A 21,836-nucleotide genomic window follows, 5' to 3' on the forward strand; every position below is an offset into this window, starting at 1 on the left:
ACCAATGTCCAGAGTATGGGAAATAAACAGACAAACTTGAACTCTTAATATGGGAGAGAAATTATGACTTGATAGGTGTAAATGAGACTTGGTGGGATGACTCCCATGACTGGAATACAGCAACTGAAGGATATAACTTGTTCAAAAAGAACAGAAGGAACAGAAAGGGAGGTGGGGTTGCACTATATGTTAAAAATACATATCTCTGCACAGAAATACAGGTGGATGAGCATGGTAGCCCCATTGAGACCATCTGGGTTAAAATAAATGGAGCAAAGAATAAAAGGAACATGGTGGTTGGAGTCCAACCCAATCAAGGAGAAGGCGAGGATGAAGCTTTTGAAAAGCAAATTGCCAATGTTTCAAGGAAGCATGATGTAGTAGTAATGGGGGACTTCAATTTCCCCGATATTTGTTGGGAGACAAATTCTGCAAAACATGGCCCCTCCAAGAAATTCCTGACTTGTATGGTGGATAACTTCCTCCTACATAAAGTAGAGGAAGGAACTAGAGGATTGGCTATCCATGACTTGATCCTAACCAACAGAGATGACGTAGTGGATAAAGTAGCAGTTACGGGAACTCTGGGGGAAAGTGACCATGTTATACTTGAATTCTTGGTTCTGAAGGAAGCAAAATCCAAGTGTAGCCAAACGTGTGCCCTAGATTTTAGGAAAGCCAATTTTAATAAACTCAAAACAATTATTAGTAAGGTCCCATGGCAAGTGACTCTAATGAGAAAAGGAGTCCAAGATGGGTGGGAGTTTTTAAAAAAGGAAATTCTAAAGGCATAATTACAAATAATTCCAACAAGAAAAAAAGGTGGAAGACAACAAAACAAGCCTATGTGGCTTCACAAGAAGCTTAGAGAAGACCTGAAAACAACAAAGGACACATATAGAAGTGGAAGGAAGGCCAAAGTACAAATGAAGAGTAGAGGCAGGTAGCACAGAATTGCAGGGATGGCGTCAGGAAGGCTAAAGCTGAGAACGAGCTGAAGTTAGCAAGGGATGCTAAAAGCAACAAAAAGGCTTTCTTCAGATATGTGCATAGTAAAAGACAGAGGAAAGAAATGGTGGTTCAGCTATTAAATAAAGTTGGCAAAATGATAACAGATGACAAAGAACAGGCAGAAGTGCTCAATTCCTACTTTGGCTCAGTCTTCTCCCGAAAGAGGGTCTGTGATCTCCCTGGCAAAGGCGAAGTACAGGCTGAAGGGGCAGGATTGCAGCTTGAGATCGATAGGCATATGGTCAAGGAACACCTAATTCCTTTGAATGAGTTCAAATCTCCAGGGCCAGATGAACTGCATCCTAGAGTAATAAAGGAACTGGCAGAAGAACTCTCAGAACCACTGTCTATTCTCTTTGAGAAATCATGGAGGACGGGTGAAGTGCCAGATGACTGGAGGAGGGCTAATGACCCTATCTGCAAAAAGGAGAAACTTGGGAGCTACAGACCAGTCAGTCTGACATCAATCCCTGGAAAAAATCTGGAGCAGATTATAGAGTAATCCATCTGTAAGCACCTTGAAAACAATGCAGTGATTACTCAAAGCCAACATGATCAAAAAATGAGATCAGATTAGTCTCGTAGGATTTGTTCTTGACAAATCCTATGAGACTAATCTGATCACATTTTTTGATCAGGTAATTTCCCTTGTGGACTGTGGGAATGCTGTGGACATAATATACCTCGACTTCACCAAAGCTTTCAACAAAGTGCCCCATGATATCCTGATTAGCAAACTAGCTAAAAGTGAGCTAGATGAAACAACGATCCAGTGGATCTACAGCTGGCTACAGAATCAGACTCAAAGAGTGCTTATCAATGGGATCTTCTCAAACTGGGGAGAGGTAATGAAGGTAATGAAGGTAATGTGGTGCTGGAGAAGACTCTTACGAGTGCCCTGGACTGCAAGGAGGTCAAATCAGTCCATCCTAAAGGAAATCAACCCTGAGTGCTCATTGGAAGGACAGATACTGAAGCTGAAGCTCCAATATTTTGGCCACCTAATGCGAAGAGAAAACTCCCTGGAAAAGACCCTGATGCTGGGAAAGACTGAAGGCAAAAGGAGAAGGGGACGGCAGAGGATGAGATGGCTAGATAGCATCACGGATGCAATGAATATGAACTTGAGCACGCTCCGGGAGAGAGCGCAGGACAGGAAGGCCTGGCGTACTATGGTCCATGGGGTCACGAAGAGTCGGACACGACTGAACGACTGAACAACAACAACAACAACAATGAAGGCTCAGTCCTGGGCCCGGTGCTCTTCAACATTTTTATTAATGACTTGGATGAAGAGGTGAGGTGCAGGGAATGCTGATCAAATTTGCAGATGACACAAAATTGGGTGGGATAGCTAATACCCTGGAAGACAGAAACAAAATTCAAAGTGATCTTGATAGTTTGGAGCGCTGGGCAGAAAACAACAGAATGAAATTTAATAGGGATAAATGCCAAATTCTGCAACTAGGAAAAAGAAACCAAATGCAGAGTTACAAGATGGGCAATACTTGGCTCAACAATACTACAAGCGAGAAGGATCTTGGAATTGTTGTAGATCGCAAGCTGAATATGAGCCAGCAATGTGATGTGGCTGCAAAACAGGCAAATGCTCTTTTGGGCTGCATTAATAGAAGAATAGCTTCCAAATCCTGTGAAGTACCAGTTTCCCTCTACTCAGCACTGGTTAGGCCTCCTCTGGAGTACTGTGTCCAGTTCTGGGCACCACACTTTAAGAAAGATGCATACAAACTGGAGAGCGTTCAGAGGCGGGCAATGAAGATGATCAGGGGACTAGAAAGAAAGCCCTATGAGGAGAGACCGAAAGAATTGGGCATGTTTAGCCTTGAGAAGAGAAGACTGAAGGGAGATATGATAGCACTCTTCAAGTACTTGAAAGGTCGTCACAGAGAAGAAGGCCAGGATCTCTTCTTGATCATCCCAGAGTGCAGGACACGGAATAACAGGCTCAAGTTACAGGAATCCAGATTCTGGCTGAACATCAGGAAAAAAATCCTGACTGTTGGAGCAATACGACAATGGAACTAATTACTTAGGGAGGTGGTGCGCTCTCCCACACTGGAGGTATTCAAGATGAGGCTAGACAGCCATCTGTCAGGGATGTTTTGACTTGGATTCCTGCATTGAGCAGGGGGTTGGACTCGATCTTGTAGGCCCCCTCCAACCCTACTATTCTATGACTCTATTTTCAATTGCTTTCTTAAGAGGATATAATGGTGTTCTTTATTGCTCCAATAATACAAGAGAAGTCCAATAATACTAGAGAGCTGCAAACTCAGTTAATTGTATTAAGAGTACAAAGCATTTGTTGGTTTGCACAATTAATCTAACAAGGTTGAAGTACAGGAGTGCAAAGTAGATAGCCTAAAAACTGTTAACTCTGTTGATTTTTCTGCCAATATAAAAATCAACAAGTGCTTGTGATCTTGGTGATTAAAAAACAAGCCCTAGACTGAGTGATCATTAAGTCTGTAGCATTTGGAGTGTCTTCCTGTAATTTCCCAGACTGTGTGAGGTTTTTTGGTGTGCTGAAAAATAACTGCTAGTGTGCCACAAGATAAGTAAATGCATATGTGAACTCAGTGAAAGAGGTTGCCCATTGCATCTCTGCATGTTTCACTGTTGTGGCCATGTCTCCTTCCTTCTGTTTGCCTCAGGTAGGATTGGAGTGTTCAAAGACTCCTGATGCAGAGAAGCAACAGAATTATCTGCCCTTAGAGGAAACTATCTGTTGCCTCTCTGCATGAGTTTATGCTCTGGACTTGCCCCCTTCCAGTCAGCAGGCTTGTCCTAGAATGCTGTCTTACTCAGAAACACAGAGGCTGGGTTCCTCTAAAGGTGGGTAATTCTTAATCTTACACTCTCAGAGCATAAACCTTTTTAAGATGTAAGAGTGATGCATGCTTCCAGTTTTAATTAATGAAAAGTGCACTTCGGTTATCAGAAGCTTGGGAAACAATATCCTAGGCCAAACTGAGTGTGTCTCATAATTTTTGAAAACATTTTGTGATGGTTGTAAATGTAGGCTAATCTCATCTGTTTCTAGATTGCAGTTTGGGGTATGACTGGAATATTGTTGTCTTTTGTATGTCATTATTTCCTTTATGTATTCTCAGCCTCTTGGAAATAAAGTAATCATTTATATAATCAAAACTTGCAAGTATGTGCAAGTGTAATGTGTCTGTTATCTATTTTAATAGTTTTCTTTAAGGTCTGTATCTGCAACTATAGCATTTCTGTAAGATGCATAGGAATATCAACTTTGCTACCATTCGATTGGCATCATTAGTTATAAAGGGATGTAGTTTTGTAAATGTCTGTGCAAAGTTCAGAGTAACAGCTGCTTCGAATTTCCACAGCTTATGGCCATTCAGAAGCTGATGTCCTTCACCAGTCTTTACTTGAAGCAAACATTGCCACTGAAGTTTGCCTTACAATTCTGGATACTTTATCTTTATTCACAATGGCATTTAAGGTATGTTTTAGATATGTATCACTAGATATTAACATTGGCTATCCTTAAAATTGTGAAAAGCACTAGATGTAAAGCTAAAATGGTTTGTGTCATCTCACACATAGAAATATCCCTACTCCAGACATTCATAGGCTTTTTTGCTGTTATTCTCAAACTTCAGTTCCATGTATTACATCTTGTTACATTTTAACCCCTTTTCACCCCCAAATAACTAGTAAAATTTCACACAGTGCAGCTCTGAATTGGGGCCAATGTTACTCTTAATAAACAGTATAGTAATTAAACTCTATTGAACCCAATGCCATACAACTGTTTTGAAAACACTTGTTAGCTTCAACAGGTTTGCCATATGCCATTGGGAGTGGCAAGTAGGGCTACTGTTCATGGAACACAAGACCAAACATCCCTTTGGCACACAGCAACAGTTGTGCAGTTCCATCCAGGCCATAGCCAGCTGACAAGTTCATATACCATTCTGGCTAGGAATGGTGGGAGTCATAGTCAAACATGTCTGGAGGGCATCAGGTTGGAGAAGGCTGGTCTTTAATGTAATGAGGGACTTCTGAGGCCTTAATCTAATTCATTCTGTGGTTGTATTCTCTTAATTTTAAGAATCAGCTACTGATGGATCATGGGCATAACCCTCTGATGAAAAAGGTATTCGATGTGCACCTTTGCTTTCTGCAAAAAAATCAATCAGAAACAGCATTAAAAAATGTTTTCAATGCTTTAAGATCATTAATTTTTAAGGTAAGTAGTCTTAAATTTTTATTTCCTTCATTGTCCATGTTATGTTGCTGTTGGTTGATTGGGTGTGAGGGTGTGGTTTGGTTGATTCTTGTTTTGTAAATGTAAAGACTAAGATTGATTTTCCTCAGACAATCGATCTCTGTGTTCAGTCAGAAGATGCTTCTGAAGCTGCTTCAAATTTCAGGGACTACATTTCAGACTGTACAAATGGCTACTGTCTGGCAGCCCCTTCTGTGTTCATGAAGGTTTAGCCTGGGAACCAAATGCTGGATTCTAAATAAGTTACTGTTTGGGTTAGGTCAAGAACTTGTCTCAAGCACTAGACTGACCGTCCAATTTAATAAGAGGGCCAGCGCACAGACACAGGGTTCCATATCTGTTACTGGATTGGGTGGGCCCCATTACATGACAGGTTGCTATATATACAGAATCCAGAGTTGCATTAACCACATCTGTCAGGCAGGGTTGTACAGGTAGTTCCAACTGCTTTATTAGGAATGGGCAGTACCAAACAGATCAGATTTAAGAGTGATAATCTCTGGGAGAGGGAGAGAATGGAATCCAGGTCATATGGCCTTCCCCACTTTAAAAAAGGGGACTGGTGAACTCAAAGTTGCTTTCCATTTGGGAGATGGAGGCACATGTCTGAAATCTATCCTGAGGGCCCCCAAATACTGAATTTCTGCTTCTGCTTTGGCTTTCTTTGAGAGAACAATAAACTAAAGCAACATCTTCAGTCAGGCTGTCAGTTGCAATTTCCCTAGTCACCTTTAAACAATGAGACTGGGAAGTTGTAACTTTCCTTACACACTGCAAATTACTAGCCTAGATTTGTCAGGTAGACAGGCTAGTAAATGTTTGTGGGCTAGTAAGTATTATGTACTTATTTACAAGGATGACATCAGGGCTCCCAAACACGCTGATGTGGATGTTTAGTTTCTTCTTTTTGTTTTTAAGCTATTACATGTGCCTGTTTTTAGGGATCCACTATAATACATTAAAAGCCAGCTTCATTTTTTAATTTGTTTATTTAAAACATATGGATTACAATAAATGCCATTCATATAAGCTCCTACCCAAACATATACGACCATAGTGTCTATTCCAGTATATAATAAAGTTTGTCTACTTGTTAGCTAAATTGATTGTCCAGTGCTCACCCATTCTTATATAGTGCTTCTGTGATCATGTCCATTTCAACCAGTTCCAGATATTTTAACAATCATTTGTGAACAGGAGGTGGCTTGGGATACACTTTATGCTGCTATCAGCAAACAAATTGGTTCATCTCTATAGATGGGATGTCTACATCCATTACACTGAATAAAACTAATAGAGGATCTAAATCAGAGGTGCTGAACCTCTTTCAGCCCAAGATCCAAATTCTCTTTTGAAGAAGCACTCAGGGGCCATATTCCATTGGTGGATGGGGCAGAAGGCAAAAAAGGCAGGGCAAAAGGGGTAGGCCAAAAGACCAAAAATACCAGCATATTTTAGCTTAAAGCTCCTATCGCAAGTAACTAGGGGAGGCAATTCAACCTTTCAGAATGGGAGAAAAACAGCACAAAAGCCAGGAAACCATCAAATGGTTGGTCATCAGGGGAAAGGAGCATGGCCATCTGGGGAACTTTGGAGGGCCACATTGGGACCCTAGGTGGGCCAAATTTGGCCCCAAGGTTCTGCACCCCTGATCTAAACTAAGTGTGTACCCATAATTTGTGATATGATCCCAAGAATTTGTATCCAGTAATTTTGTGTAAAGTCGCAGTTTCACCATATGTGTAAAAGATTTAACTAGGAAGTCTTACATTTCCAGCATTTAAATCTGATTATGGAAAGCATTTTATTGAGTTGAGCTGGTACTAAATACTATTGAGGCATCAATTAATATCATATTGCACTTACAGACAGATTTAGAAAAAGTGCCTTAACAGAGTGGCATATATTACATAGACTGAGATTCCCCAAAGTGTATCCTATTAAACCTTGAATGTATTCCTTTCTAAGAAACTCCTTACTAATGTATTAAACTTGGTAAGAGCTCCCCTCTGAATTACTATTTCCCCTGTTTGTTTCTTAAATGTATGGAAACATCATGTTTCTTTTAGTAGGAAACTCCTTATTTGTAGTCTTGAAATCATGGAAGGGAGGTGTCTATTCCCCTGTCTTTACACTTATTTCCTGTCTTGACCGTATGTGTCCATTTACTATTATTGTATCTAGTTTATTATCCTTTTCTGCAATTCCCAGCTCTGAATGTTTTGAGCATGCTCCCTGATATTACCTGGTTTATTTCAGATTGTGGATACTAAACGTGACAGGCCTGGGTTTAATCTTGGTTTATGCTTATCCCATTTTTGTAACAGTTGATATGAAATTAATTTCTGTTTGCTCTGATGCCCCCTATCATTTCTGTGTATCTGTGGAAGTGCATTTATGGGTATGAAAAGCCAACTTAGTTTTTGGTATATTTTACTCCAGATATGGACTACAACTCTCATCAACCCCAGCCAGCATGGGCCATCAGAGTTGTAGTCCAACACATCTGGAGGACACCTGGTTGGGGAGGGCACCAGGTTTTGATTATGATTTCATTTTATCCTACTTTTTAAAAGAAATCAAGTCTTAACAGAGTAAATGTTTTTGTGTGTTCTACAGTTCCCTTCTACATTTTATGAAGGGAGAGCTGACATGTGTTCTGCACTGTGCTATGAAATTTTGAAGTGCTGCAACTCCAAACTGAGTTCAATTCGAACAGAAGCTTCACAACTCCTTTATTTCTTGATGAGGAATAATTTTGATTACACAGGAAAGAGATCGTTTGTAAGGACACACCTACAAGTCAGTACGGTTTGTTGTTTTGTTTGTTTCATGGGTTTTAGAGAGATAAAATAGTGACCTTTTTCTGCTTACACAGTTGTGTACTCAACATAGCCTTAGAACAAATGTAACAGCATACATAGATCACATACAGAGATTCAAGTTACACGTCTTAAAACTAAAGTGGTACAATGTAACCCCCTTTACTTCACAGAGTGCTCTTACATCCTGTTCCTCCATTTTCTTAGAGTCTGTAAAACTCATATCCTTTTTTCAGTAGAAAAGAAGGCTGTCCCTATCAGGATGATCGCTGAGGGGAGGACTCCCAGTTTCTAGATTTAAGGGCAAACATGTTCAGGAAGACAGGATTGTACTTGGTTTTTATTTGTGCATCTATTCTTGCTTTTTGGATTTTATTTGGAGAGCTAGCCTACCTCCCCCCACCGCGTCTGCCCCATTCTTTGTTCTCCTTCAAGTTATATAACGGTGATTTCAAGAAGCTGAAAGACTAATTATCCAACAAGTAAAATTAAACACATATTGGCAACGTGATATGACATTTGCAAAATGCAAACCAAAGTAGCAGGAAAAATAACTTGTTTACGAATTTCTGATATAAATTATCAGTGCAAAGTTCATCTTTAATCATTAATTAAATGTCTAAAAGAGTTAGCTATTAATAGAAACAAAGAGAATGAATTAAACTTTTCTGATGCAAAATGTACTTAGAAGTCCAAGTTCTTAATTCTAATTTTATTGGGTTGGATCCAGTGTTACTCCTACTTAGAGCGGACCCATTGAAATGAATCATGAGTAAGGATGTATGAGAAATTTGTTTCAGTTCATTTTGATCAGGATTTGATTCTGTTCAGACCTCCCGGACTTAACAGGGACTTAAACACAATCTGTAGTCAGTCTGTACATTTCTGAGCTTGCAGTGTGATACGTGGACCAAACAAATGCATTCATACATTTGGAAAATGCACATGAAAAAATGCGTATTTTTGGAAAATGCGCACAAACATGCTTTAATCAATAGAAGAATGCATACATTTCAAAGATGTGCACAACTGATGTGTACAATTGGAAAAATATGCACAGATTTTCATGTAAAAAGAAAAAAACAAAGCTTGCAATCTGATATGGACTCGAGTCAGAACAGGCTTCAAGATAGAATTCAGAGAACTTCCAGTGACCTTGAGTTTTGCTGATTCACACATTCCTAGTCACAAATAACCAAAGTCCCATTCATTTCTGTGGTTGTACTCTACATAGGCCTAACGTTGCAGTCAACCCATTGTATTCTTTCAAGCTAAAGTCTTAAGGTAATGTTCAAATACTTGAAGTTTGTGTTTCTGCCTTTTTTTTTTTTTTAACAAGGTTATCATTTCTGTGAGTCAGCTGATTGCAGATGTTGTTGGGATTGGAGGAACCAGATTTCAGCAGTCTCTTTCTATCATTAATAATTGTGCTAACAGTGACAGGCTTATTAAGGTTTGTATCAGCTTTTTCCATGTTGGTATAAAATTACAAAGGAGTGTCCTAGCTGTGGTTATTCTTGATATCTAAATGATAAAGAAAATATCTCTGCAAAGTCATTTTGTATCTATTGCTGAGGCAGTTAGTGTTCTGAGGGATAGTCCATACCACTCAACTCCTCTTTTATACTACTTGACTATTCTTGGAAATGAATTTTGAACAGCAAATTCTTGACTGGATGTAAACAGTTTAGGTTCCAACTACTTTGTGCCTCTTGTTGTGCTCATTTTGTCACTCTTCCACATTATAGCACACTACATTCCCTTCTGATGTAAAGGATTTGACAAAACGCATCCGCACAGTCTTAATGGCTACAGCACAGATGAAGGAGCATGAGAATGATCCAGAAATGCTTGTGGATCTTCAGTACAGTTTGGCAAAGTCTTATGCCAGTACACCTGAACTCAGGAAGACATGGTTGGATAGCATGGCAAGAATTCATGTTAAAAATGGAGATCTTTCAGAGGTAAGCAAATCAGGAAGTACTTTGTTGTTGTTTTTTAATGGCTTGGCTTTGCTATGCTATGTCCAGTTTCCTTTGGAAGCTGTCAACTGTTGTGATGTGCTGGCAAAGTAATCAATTTTTCTGTGAAACACTTTATTTGGAAATAGAATCATATAATCATAGGGTTGGAAGGGCCCTCTAGTCCAGGACCATCTAGTCCAACCCCCTGCTCAGTGCAGGAAGCCTGATTCCCAGGCATTCTCCCATCCAAGTACTAACCAGGGCTGACCCTGCTTAGCTTCCAAGAACAGACGAGATTGGACGCATCCAGCCCTTTGCTTGTCAGTAATGTTCTTCCTGCATGAGGTATCTTTTAGCACTAAGCTGAAACTATTTAGCTCATGAGTGCTGAAAAATGTCTTCCTTGTTGCAATCACATTCAATTTTTGTGTGTGTTCTTCTTCTCTGCATCTTTTTTTCTTTATTATCCTTCCTTGTCGTTACTGTTCTTGGCCCCATTTGCCCTCCTTGCTGTTTAATCTTATTGGTTGGGTCAATCTTCATGAGTATTTCAGTTACAATACTATTGCTGAAGTGATGATGTCACAGAGCTCAAACAAAAAATATGTGGGTTGCCATAGGCAATAGAATTAAATAGCAATGTGTGCAAATGAGAAGAAAGTTTGCCCACTTAGAACAGGGGTGTTGAACTTCTTTCAATTTCAGAACCAGTGGCAAAAGGGCCAGGGCCAAAATACCAAAAATACTGGCATATTTGAGCTTAAAGATGTTATTGGCAGTAACTAAGCCATAGGAGTGGCATCTCAACATTTTAGAACAAGGGAAAAAACCCCAAAGCTGGGAAACCACCAAATAATCAGTGGTTAGAAGAAAAGGGGTGGGGCCAGTAGAAGGAGGTGTGGCCATCTGGAGAATCCTAGGGGGCGGATTTGGCACCAAGGCCTGAGGTCCTGCATCCCTGATTTAGGAGAAGCAACAGCCAGGAAAACAAAAGGGGTGCAACAGGAATAGCCTGAGATTTTTTTTCAATAATTTGTTCAGCTCCATCTAGCATGTTATTTCCGAAGTGAATAGCAACATTAAAAAATATTTGGCACTACTCGTATACCACTGTATAATTCGTATCAAGACATTTTTAAACCTCATGTGTTTCATAGTCATGGGTAGTTGTCAGCATTGTACTATAAATTATGAATATGCTAAGAAAAGCCGTTCCGTATACTTCTTCGGTCAGTATGACTATTCAGGTCATAACTTCATTTTTATATACATTTGTCATAGCTTATTCTTGAGATCTTCTCAGTAAAATAATTACTTGGTAGAAAAATCAATGAACTTGATCAGTTATAATACGATATACTCCATTCTAACGATAATAACTGGCTCATTCATACATTCTTGTCCCCTAACTCCAAACCATGAGCTTGCATGGTTCCTCCTCCTCTCTTAAACACAGGTTTATTTATTTATTCATTAAATTTATATACTGCCCTTCTTTCCCCCTCATTTCCATGGTTTGCTACAAATATTGTTTCCCATTCCATCCAAATCAGGATTGACTCTATCCTGGATTGCTGCCAGACCATAGTTCTTGAGCAATCCTGTTAGCATTAGCTATAGTTAGCCTTAATTTCAGAAATAATGGTAAACAGTGGTAAGTAGCAAACCAGAGCAGGAAGCAGTGAATCTGCATGGAAGGAAGCAAGGGGAGGAATGAGTAGGTATGTCTGTAGTACATTCTACAGGAAATGTGACACCTGAATTGAACCAGCCTTAACCTTACTTGTTTAACTCCTGCATCCATTCCAGTACTACTCATGTACGTTTATCTTTTTAAACTCACTGTAAATTCAGGAAAATGGTCTTGTGTTATCTTCTTAAAACTGAAGATGGCTTGTTGAAGATCTTTTCAGTTATCTCTCTCTCTCATGCGCACACACGCACACATACTCTGAAGATGTTGAAGAAAGTGTCAGTAGGAATTAGAAGGTATTGCCGTGGTGCTCCAGTGTCTACATTTTGCCCTAGATGTACGCAGAACTTCACATTATCACAGCAAAATGTCTGCACTAATGTTGCTTTTGTTCATCTTTTAGGCAGCAATGTGCTACGTCCATGTAGCAGCTCTGGTGGCTGAGTATCTTTTGCGCAAAGGTATGCATCACACAGCTACTTCTTTATTCATTGTAGAAAACTTAGTAAAAGTTCAAAAAAATCTTTAGTAAAACTGTTCCAGAAAGGAAGATACAAAGTAGTGTCATTCCTTGTGACGCAGAATATTTGTTCGTTACACTTTTATCCCAGCCTTCCTCCAAAGAGTTTAGGGCAGTATGATTCTCTACTCTCCCCTCACCCTTTTATCCTCACAGCAGCCCTCAGTTAGTGTGTGAGGGCATAACTGGCCCAAGGTCACCCAATAAACTTTGTGACTGAGCAGGAATTTGAACCTAGGGTTTTAGTCTTAAGTTTTACTACTACTATATGATCCGTAATAGTAAATCTCTTGGAAGGAAAGATCCTACTTTATAAGATTATGGCTCAACAGAGGACACATTTAGTAACAAACAAACAAACAAACAAACAAACAGAAACCTTCTTCCCCTTCCACAGAAAACATTTGTTTGTTTCAGAAATTATTTGAGGTGCCCTCTGAAACACAATGAAAATATTTAAAATGAGGGCAGAAAGCATTGTCCTCAGCCTTATTAGCTTCAATGGTGTCATCACATAGCCAAATCTGACTGGCTACGTTACATCACCTATTCAGATGCCTCTTGTCCCCACTTTTTGGCTTTGGAACACTGTCATATAGCCAAATCTGGCAATGTGATTGCATCATGATGCCTATGCATTCACTAAGTGGTTGGGATCATCTCAGGGAGAATCCCAGTTTAAAAAAAGGGAATATATGTACCGAAGCTGCAGATAAGGCTAAGAAGCAGCAGCAAACAGATGGTGAACAGCACATGATAAAGGCAGGGAAGATGTTAAAACGTTTTGCCCTCCACAATTTGGTGCAGCCTATATTTAGTTACAAAACATGCAGAGAGGTAATTATTTGAAACTGTGGTGGTCTTTAATTGTTACCGTAGTGATGTGACAGCCACATTTCTGCAGGTTCATTCTGTGGTGCTATTACAGTGTTGGCCCTCCACAATATGGGAGAGGCCAGTCAACCCAATTGTCACCCACAATCCTGGCTGGGGAGTGATTGCATGGTAAGACCTGTACAGTTGGCATCTCTCATGCAGTGGTGAGCCCCTAAACATTATGTATGTATGTATGTATGTATGTATGTATGTATTTATTTATAGATTTATTAGCTGCCCATCTGGCCAGCTACCCGGCCACTCTAGATAGCATACAATACTAATAACATGAAATACAATGAATTTACATAATCAACTGAACAAAACAACATAACAAAACAACACTGCTCTAAAAAAAACCCTAACCTCCCCCAAATGCCTGCCTGAACAGCCAGGTTTTTAAAGCCTAGCAGAAGCTCATCAAAGAGGGGGCATGGAGGTCACTAGGGAGGGAATTCCACAGAGTGGGGGCCACCACAGAAAAGGCCCTTTCCCTAGTCCTCACCAGTCTAGCTGTCCTGGCTGATGAGATAGACAGAAGGCCTACCGAGGCCGATCTCGTTGAGTGGCATTGTTGGAGGTGCTCCTTAAGATAGACTGGGCTAGAACCATATAGGGTTTTAAAGGTCAATGCCAATACCTTGAATTAGGCCCGGAAAACAACTGGTAACCAGTGCAACTCCTTCAGCACTGGAGTGATGTGGTCTTGCCAATGGCTGCCTTTAATCGGGTGGGCCGCAGCGTTCTGCACCAGCTGCAACTTCCAAACTGTCTTCAAGGGTAACCTCACATAGAGCGCATTACAGTAGTCTAGGTGAGAGGAGACCCAGGCATGAACTACTGATGGGAGCAGATGCTTAGGGAGATATGGCAGCACAGCTGCCGTATCAGATGGAGTTAGTACAGTGCTGCCTAGCTCACAGCTGACACCTGAGACTCCATGGGCAGCTGGGCATCTAAAATAACCCCCAGGCTGTGGCCCTGGTCCTTCAGGGGTAGCTGCACCCCATTAAACACCAGGTCAGCATCCCCCAACCTCCCCTTGTCTCCCACAAAAAGTACTTCAGGTTTGTTGGGGTTCAGTTTCAGCTTAGTCCTTTCCATCCAGCCACTCACCGACTTCAGACACTTGGACAGGGTTTCTACAGCCAACCTTTGGAAGGATTTAAATGAGAAGTAGAATTGTGTGTCATCTGCATACTGGTGACACTGCACCCCAAACCTCCTGATGATAGCCCCCCATGGCTTCACATAGACGTTAAATAACATCAGGGAAAGAATAGAACCCTGTGGCACCCCGCAAGTGAGCAGCCAAGAGTCTGAAGTCTCCTCCCCCAGAGCTACCCTCTGGTACCTGCCAGAAAGCAAGGAACAGAAACACCGTTTGGTGGAACCACCAATGGTGTCCCCTATGCCCAACCACTCCAGGCAGTCCAGGAGGATACCGTGAAAAGCCACTGAGAGATCGAGGAGAACAAGGAAGGAGCATTCACTCCTACCCAGAGCCCTCCCCATATCATCCACCAAGGCGACCAAAGCTGTTTCTGTCCCATGACTAGGCCTGAAGCCCGATTGAAATGGATCCAGATAATCAGCCTCTTCTAACTGTGCCTGCAACTGCAGTGCCAGCACCCGCTCAATCACCTTGCCCCAAAACGGCGGATTCGAGACCGGGTGAAAGTTGTTCAGGTCTTGGGGATCCAAGGAGGGCTTCTTTAACAGTGATCTTATCACCGCCTCCTCGAGGACTGATGGCATCACTTCCTCCTCGAGGGAGGCATTCACTCCCGCCTTGATCCCCTCCCTAAGTCTCTCCCTGCAGCTTATAATGAGCCAAAATGGGCAAGGATCGAGTAAGCAGGTAGTCTGCCTTAAAGATGAAAGCACCTTGTCCACTTCCTCAGAAGGAAGAAGCTGGAACTGATCCCACACAACTGGTCTGCCACTGGCTGCCCCTTGTTCACTAACGGTATCCACAGCGCATGGAATAGCACTCCTGATCCGGTCAATTTTATCTGCAAAATGCTTTGCAAACTCATCACAGGAAGCCTTAGAATGCTCCATTGGTTCTGGAACGAGTGGACTGACCAGGTTCCAGACCACTTGGAACAGCCTCCTGGGACAGCACTCTGCAGATGTGATAGAGGCAGCATAAAAATTCTTTTCTGCTGCTCTTATCACCATGTGTAGGCTGAAGCTACAGCTCTAACCCATGTCCGATCGTCTTCGGAGCAAGATTTCTGCCACCTGTGCTCTAGCCGTCTCACCTCCCACTTCAGAACTCGCAACCGTGGGGTGAACCATGGTGCAGTCTGAGCTCTGTTCAGGGGGAGAGGGTGTTTTGGAGCTATCCAATCTAATGCCGCAGTGATTGCAGCATTCCAGCCATCCACCAGGGTCTCGACCAAGCGGCCGTTTGCGTGTTCCAAAAAATCCCCAAGTGCAGTCAGGAATCCATTTGAATCCATGCCTGGGGAAAACCATCTTAATGGATCCTCCACCCCTGTGGAGGGGTTGTGGAACCAAGAAGTCCAGTTCCACCACGTAGTGATCTGACCATGACAAGGGGGTGGTGGATATACCCCTGACTTCCAGATCCTTCCCCACCTCTCCAGAAACAAACACAAGGTCTAACGCATGACCGGCTACATGAGTAGGCCCAGTTGGAATAGGGCGCAGCTCCCAGGAGGTCATAGTCTCCATGAAGTCCCAAGGCACCCCCAAGAGGATGGCCTCCGAATGTATATTGAAGTCCACCAACACGTTAGGGGACTGCACATGCACATCAGAGACCACCTCAAGCACCTCAGCCAGGGAGTCTGTCATTCAGCGGGGTGGACAGTACATGAGCAGAATCCCCAGACTGCCATTCGGGCCCAACCTCCAATACACGCAACCAACCTTGCAGAGAGGGAGTCTGATGAGGACCAAGGACTTCTGGTAGATAACAGCCATGCCCCCTCCCTGACCCCCAGCCCTCAGCTGCTGCACATATGAAAATCTAGCCAGGCAAATGGCCGTAAGAGCGAGAGCAGTGGCCTCATCTAACCAGGTCTCCGTAATACATGCCAGGTCCGCACTCTCATCCAGGATCATGTCATGGATGAGAGATGTTTTATGAGCAACGGACCTGGCATTACACAGCAGCAAAAGCCAGAGGATGGAATCATGCACCCCGCAGCCATCTTTCGGCTCTGGACAGGCCCGGAACAGGGGACAGATATTATGCATCTCTCCCCTGTTCCCCTTACTCAGCATGGCCTGCCCCTAGTGCTCCGCCATGGCTGGCCCCCAGAACTCCCCCCACTGCCTCTGCTTGGTGGACACATGCCTCCCTCACTTCTGCCTATCAGATGGGCACCCCACCCTTAAAATCACAAACACAACCCCAAAGCCCACCACCCACCAACAATTTTTAAAAACTACAACCCAGGCCCTCTGCTCCCTTGTGGCTCCCTTCAGTGGTTCACCCAAGTTATAAGTCTTTTGGGGTCGACCAAAAGCTGTGTGATCTTTCTAGCAGGGAGGAGTAGAGTGAGCTCCCTGCAGCTCCTCCCTCTCTAGCTGATGTATAGATCCAAGTTGGTCTCCCCCTTGTAATGATGTTCTTCCTGGGAGGCAGGAGGTGCAGACTCCCAGTGGCCCTTGGTTCTCTGGCTGATGGATGCCAGAGTCTGCAGTCCCAGGGAATAGTTATTAATACTTTATTAATAGTTATAGCAGCATCACAGGATGAACCCCCAGAAAAGGGGAGTTCATCCTGCTTTAACATCTAGAGGGCGCCCATACAACCGCTTTAACATCTAGAAGGCACCCATGCAGTTTTTGCAACACTAATAAAATAAATCTCTCTAGTGCCATTATAAGCCAGTATGAATTGGTAGACATATGTAAGTGATCCTCCACTATCCAGAGGTCTGTCTTAGGCTTTGGAAGCACCAAGTCTGTGATCATGCTTACTCTTTAAGTCGCAAGTCTCCTTGTAATTCATAGAACTGGTCTGAGGATCAGACCCTGGAACGTTGTTCCTGATTAGTCAGATCTTTAACAAAATAACCTACTGTTGGTCTTGTTGCTGGCATATCTATTCCTGTTATCACTGAGCCATTCCATTGTTGTTGTTGTTTTTGTTAAGTGTGTTCTCTGATGTACTAGTTAATGGGACTACTCAGTTTATGGAAAACAATATTAGAAATAGGCTTTGTGCTCCCACTACCCAAGGATGTAATATTGCTGCATAAATATGCCCATGATGTAACTGTATAAAGGTCACTTCGAATGAAAACTGTTTACCTATAGCTATCAGACTTTTTAATGCCTGTGTGAGATTTACACCCCCTCCACCCATTTGATCCTCTTTCTAAGATTGAAACGTGCATTTTCTCTTATATAAATAGGAATGTTTAAACAAGGCTGTATAAGCTTCAGAGTAATCACTCCAAATATAGATGAAGAGGCTTCAATGATGGAAGATGTGGGGATGCAGGACGTCCACTTTAATGAAGTATGTAAACTTAGTTCATGCTTATTTGTGTGTAGTTGTATTAATAATTTATTTTCTGTTTATTTATAAAACATCTATCCTCCTGTCTAGCCCAAACAGGCTCACACCATCTCATAACACCATTAAAACATTTTTTAATTCACCAAAGCACAAAATAAAAATAATAAATAGTATACAATAGTAAAATTACACCTTTATAATACATCGAAACAAAGAAAACAAGCTATTCTAGATATGCCTTTAAGGTAAAGAATAGGTTTAGGCCAATAAGTCATATGATTGTTTCTATGTCATGTCACTGCAAGGTAAAAATCTAAGTACTGACTAATTTGATAAGCGGTAACGTTCTTGATATGGAGAGGAAGAAACTTGTATGACCTTTTTAATAAGGAAGTTGCATAGCATTTTCACATTATTTGTTAACCAGTACCGGTTCATTGAGATGGGGACAGAATAAAAATTTACAGAAGTAGTAAAAACAACAACAACAGAGGAACAAATAGTTCCTCTAGGTTGCAAGTAACCAACCACTATCAACTCTTTAATGCTGTGGATTTGTGTTCCTCTGTTCTTTCTCTTCTTTTTTTATCATATTGCTGTGTTTTGTTTGCTGCATTTTATTAGACTATTGAAATTAAGAAATATTTGTGTTGTTCTTGGGTTTTTATCTTGTAAGCTGCAACTTCTTGTCAATGGTAAATAGTATGTATGAACAACTAAATGTATAGCTATTTGGAATTTTAAAAACAAATCTAGTTGATTTAGTTTCAACATAGAAAGTATTCTAGATTTGATATTCCTATAAAAATTATTAGGTTGGATCCAGATAAATTGATTTCAGTGGGTCTCCTCCAAGTATGACTAAATCTGGTTCCAAGCTATTGCATATAGTTTTCAGGTTATTTTAAAACTTTATCTTTACAGCCACTGAGGAAATTGTTTTGCTTCTCTGACATTTATTGCATATTCTTAGGTATGCAAATTTTCTAATTCCATGCCTTTATCTTGTTGTGATAATCATATGAACTCTAGACCCTGTTAAAGATACACATATGTTCTAGGAATAAAGAGGCCAAGACCACGTCTGATGATAAACTAATAACTTGCAGGACAAAAGGGCATTTCTATCAATTAAAATGATGTGTATGATGATAACTAGCCCTATGCAGGCATTCATCTGTTCACATGTAGGTCTAAAGTAGGGAGGGAATGTGGGTGCGCTCATAAGCTCCTTCCGCAATGTCCCTTTGTGCTCTGAGAAGGTCTGAAAAAGGTTCTGTAACCGATTCAGAGCTCCTGTGATCAGAAACCCTGATAAGGCAGGGTTCGTGATTATAAGAGCTCTGTAAGTACATTCAGCTGAATGCAATTACAGATCCCTTTTCAGACCTTCGCGTTCAGTGTGTAAATGTCTAACTGGCAGCTGGGCACACAGGGGTATTGAGGGTGAGGGTTATTTGCATGCCCGTGTCCCCCTTCCCACTTTAGCCCTACACATGAGCCGGCAAATGCCTGCATAGGGCTATTATTCTACTTTATGTTTCCAAGAAAGGAAAGGTAATAAATATGTCTGGTAATGGCTGTTCTTTAGCTTTCAACTCAATGGAAAACAGGTTGAATTATTTTAATTGATTAACTGGCATCATGGTTTGCTTTGACAAGTATCTGTATAAAACCAATCATTTATAGTGGAATATTTGCAGTGTATTGGTGCTGCTTGAAGATTGTTGCTGTGTGTGTGTGTAAAAATCTATGTATTGTAGAAAAAACATGGCATTTATATATTCTGCTTACTATTTTAATATATCACAATACACTGTTCTAGAAATTCTTATTCTTGAGAAAAATAAATTAGATTGCGCCAGACTAGTCGCTATCCAGGTTAAAAGCATACCATATTTGCTTGACTTTCTTTCTGTAACTAGGATGTGTTGATGGAGTTGTTGGAACAATGTGCAGATGGGCTGTGGAAGGCTGAACGTTATGAATTGATTGCTGACATCTATAAACTTATAATTCCAATTTATGAAAAGCGGAGAGATTTTGAGGTATTTGATACAATTCTTTGATTACTGTAATGGTTTTATTTAATACTAGTTAATGCTGTGGTAACTTTGTAATAAATAATGTTGGACCCAATTAAGTTAAAGTTAGTCATGGCTAAATCTCACTGAAAGGAATGAGACTTCAGTTGGTTGCAAATAACTAGTTCCATTTGGCCCTTAGTCATGCTTAATTTCAGCTAAATTGGGGCCTTTGGGTTTTCCAAGCAGTCGCCACTGCTCCTAATAAACACACACACACACACACACTATTATTAAATGATAATTTATCCTGATGTGGAGCTAGTGATATTAAAGCTTTCTTGCTCTGTTTTGGGCTATTTAAAATATACTACAATCTTAGTGTTACCATTTGCAGAAACATGTTTTCCCCTTATTTTTAGAGGCTAGCTCATCTTTATGACACATTGCATCGGGCATACAGCAAAGTTACAGAAGTTATGCAGTCAGGAAAGAGATTGCTGGGAACCTATTTCAGAGTTGCATTTTTTGGACAGGTGAGCACTGCCCAGTGTAATCTTTCCTGAAGTTCAGTTTAGCATCTAAAAGAATGCAATATGTTGCAATATATCCTTTTTAACAGCATGAATTTAATGCTATATGTGTACCTCTAATTTGGTATATTTGAAACTAATGAGCTATTTATTGAACTAATATAACTGTATTCTGAATGGGAAATCTCTTCAGTAAACTTTCTACTTTTTCCTTTTTCCTCTTACTATTACTTTCTTAAGGCAGCGGTAAGTTTTCCATTAATGGCCATTCATAGATATCGATAAAACACTAGCTTTGGTGCTTTGTGTGGTATGTCAGTTCGTTATCTGACATAACTGTAAATCTTTAGGAAAATAATATTCAGTTTCACTTGCAAAAGAAAACTGCACATGTTCTATCTTTGTGCTGCATGTTTATACAAAGAAACTTTTTGATGACTATATATATCATTCCATTTTAGCCAAATAAAGTGAATGAGTGTGTGCGTGTGTGCGCATGCCTGTGTATTTAGTAGAGGAAAGTCAGTTTTAGATTTAATAGAACATTAGTCAGCTATATAGAGGGAACTGAATTGCATAACTTGAGTAATATAACATTCCATGTATTCTGTTGTCTCTTATGGCTATAGCAATACCAGTTTACAGACAGTGAAACAGATGTGGAGGTAATTACAGAAACTGCTTTCCAAAACAAGCAATGCAGTAAAAATTACTGCATATAAGCTTAGTCTGATGTGGGTATTTTTGTCAGTCTAGTCTGCATTTTATACATGCTATGTTGTGTCCCTTGCACTACAGCATCCATTTCATTTTCGGACAGGAATATTTATTTTTGAAACTTAAAACATTAACTCAGATCTGGCTTTTTGTATGAAAGCAGACACCTGTTTCACCTTCCATTGAACCTTTTGTTTGTACTCTGGGCTTCAAAGTAACTGTGTCAGCTAATGTGTGAACACTGATATATGTACAATTTCCTAAAAAATAACATAGGACTAAATTAAAATTGACCTAGTGGTTTGTAATGTACTATATCATGTAGTTGTATAAAACCCTTTGCTATATGTAGTTCAAAGAATGACCTTGTTTTTGGAGAGTACTAGCATATTGGCATGTGAAACAGGCGTATGAAAAATAAGTATGGAAAAAGAGGGATGTCCCTCAAAACATTAAGACTGACATCTCATGTAATTTAGAGCATCCCATAAATAACCTTGTGTGCTTCCATTTCCAATGCATCCATACTGTAATAGCTGTTCCACTCTTCTTGATTCTTCAAGAGTGGGGCAGGGGGTTGCTTCAACCTTGGCATTATACATTGACCTTGCTTTAAGTACTGGTCATTTATCTGGTTAGAATCTAACTGTTATATGTATCTTTTTTTTCCTAAAGGGATTTTTTGAAGATGAAGATGGAAAAGAATATATTTACAAAGAGCCTAAACTCACACCTCTTTCAGAGATTTCCCAGAGGCTACAAAAACTCTACTCAGATAAATTTGGATCTGAAAATGTCAGGATGATCCAGGATTCTGGCAAAGTAGGATTTCCAACATATATAGATAGATATAGATATAGATAGATTGTATATTAATTGGAAATATCACT

General features: G+C 40.6%; 1 protein-coding gene across 1 annotated transcript in view; it reads left to right on the forward strand.

The window, feature by feature from the left end:
- Positions 1 to 21,836, forward strand: part of DOCK9 (dedicator of cytokinesis 9) — a 177,674-nt gene that overhangs the window by 143,726 nt on the left and 12,112 nt on the right. The window contains exons 39-48 of the mRNA XM_084844704.1: positions 4,389 to 4,504; positions 5,117 to 5,254; positions 7,913 to 8,095; positions 9,455 to 9,568; positions 9,864 to 10,079; positions 12,176 to 12,233; positions 17,566 to 17,672; positions 19,598 to 19,720; positions 20,119 to 20,232; positions 21,622 to 21,768. Coding sequence (XP_084700830.1) covers positions 4,389 to 4,504; positions 5,117 to 5,254; positions 7,913 to 8,095; positions 9,455 to 9,568; positions 9,864 to 10,079; positions 12,176 to 12,233; positions 17,566 to 17,672; positions 19,598 to 19,720; positions 20,119 to 20,232; positions 21,622 to 21,768 — 1,316 coding nt within the window. The remainder of the gene's footprint in view (positions 1 to 4,388; positions 4,505 to 5,116; positions 5,255 to 7,912; positions 8,096 to 9,454; positions 9,569 to 9,863; positions 10,080 to 12,175; positions 12,234 to 17,565; positions 17,673 to 19,597; positions 19,721 to 20,118; positions 20,233 to 21,621; positions 21,769 to 21,836) is intronic.

The sequence above is a fragment of the Heloderma suspectum genome, chromosome 3 (genome assembly GCF_057233095.1).
Source record: "Heloderma suspectum isolate Gila_16-S chromosome 3, 16-S_ref, whole genome shotgun sequence".
Taxonomy (NCBI): Eukaryota; Metazoa; Chordata; class Lepidosauria; order Squamata; family Helodermatidae; genus Heloderma; species Heloderma suspectum.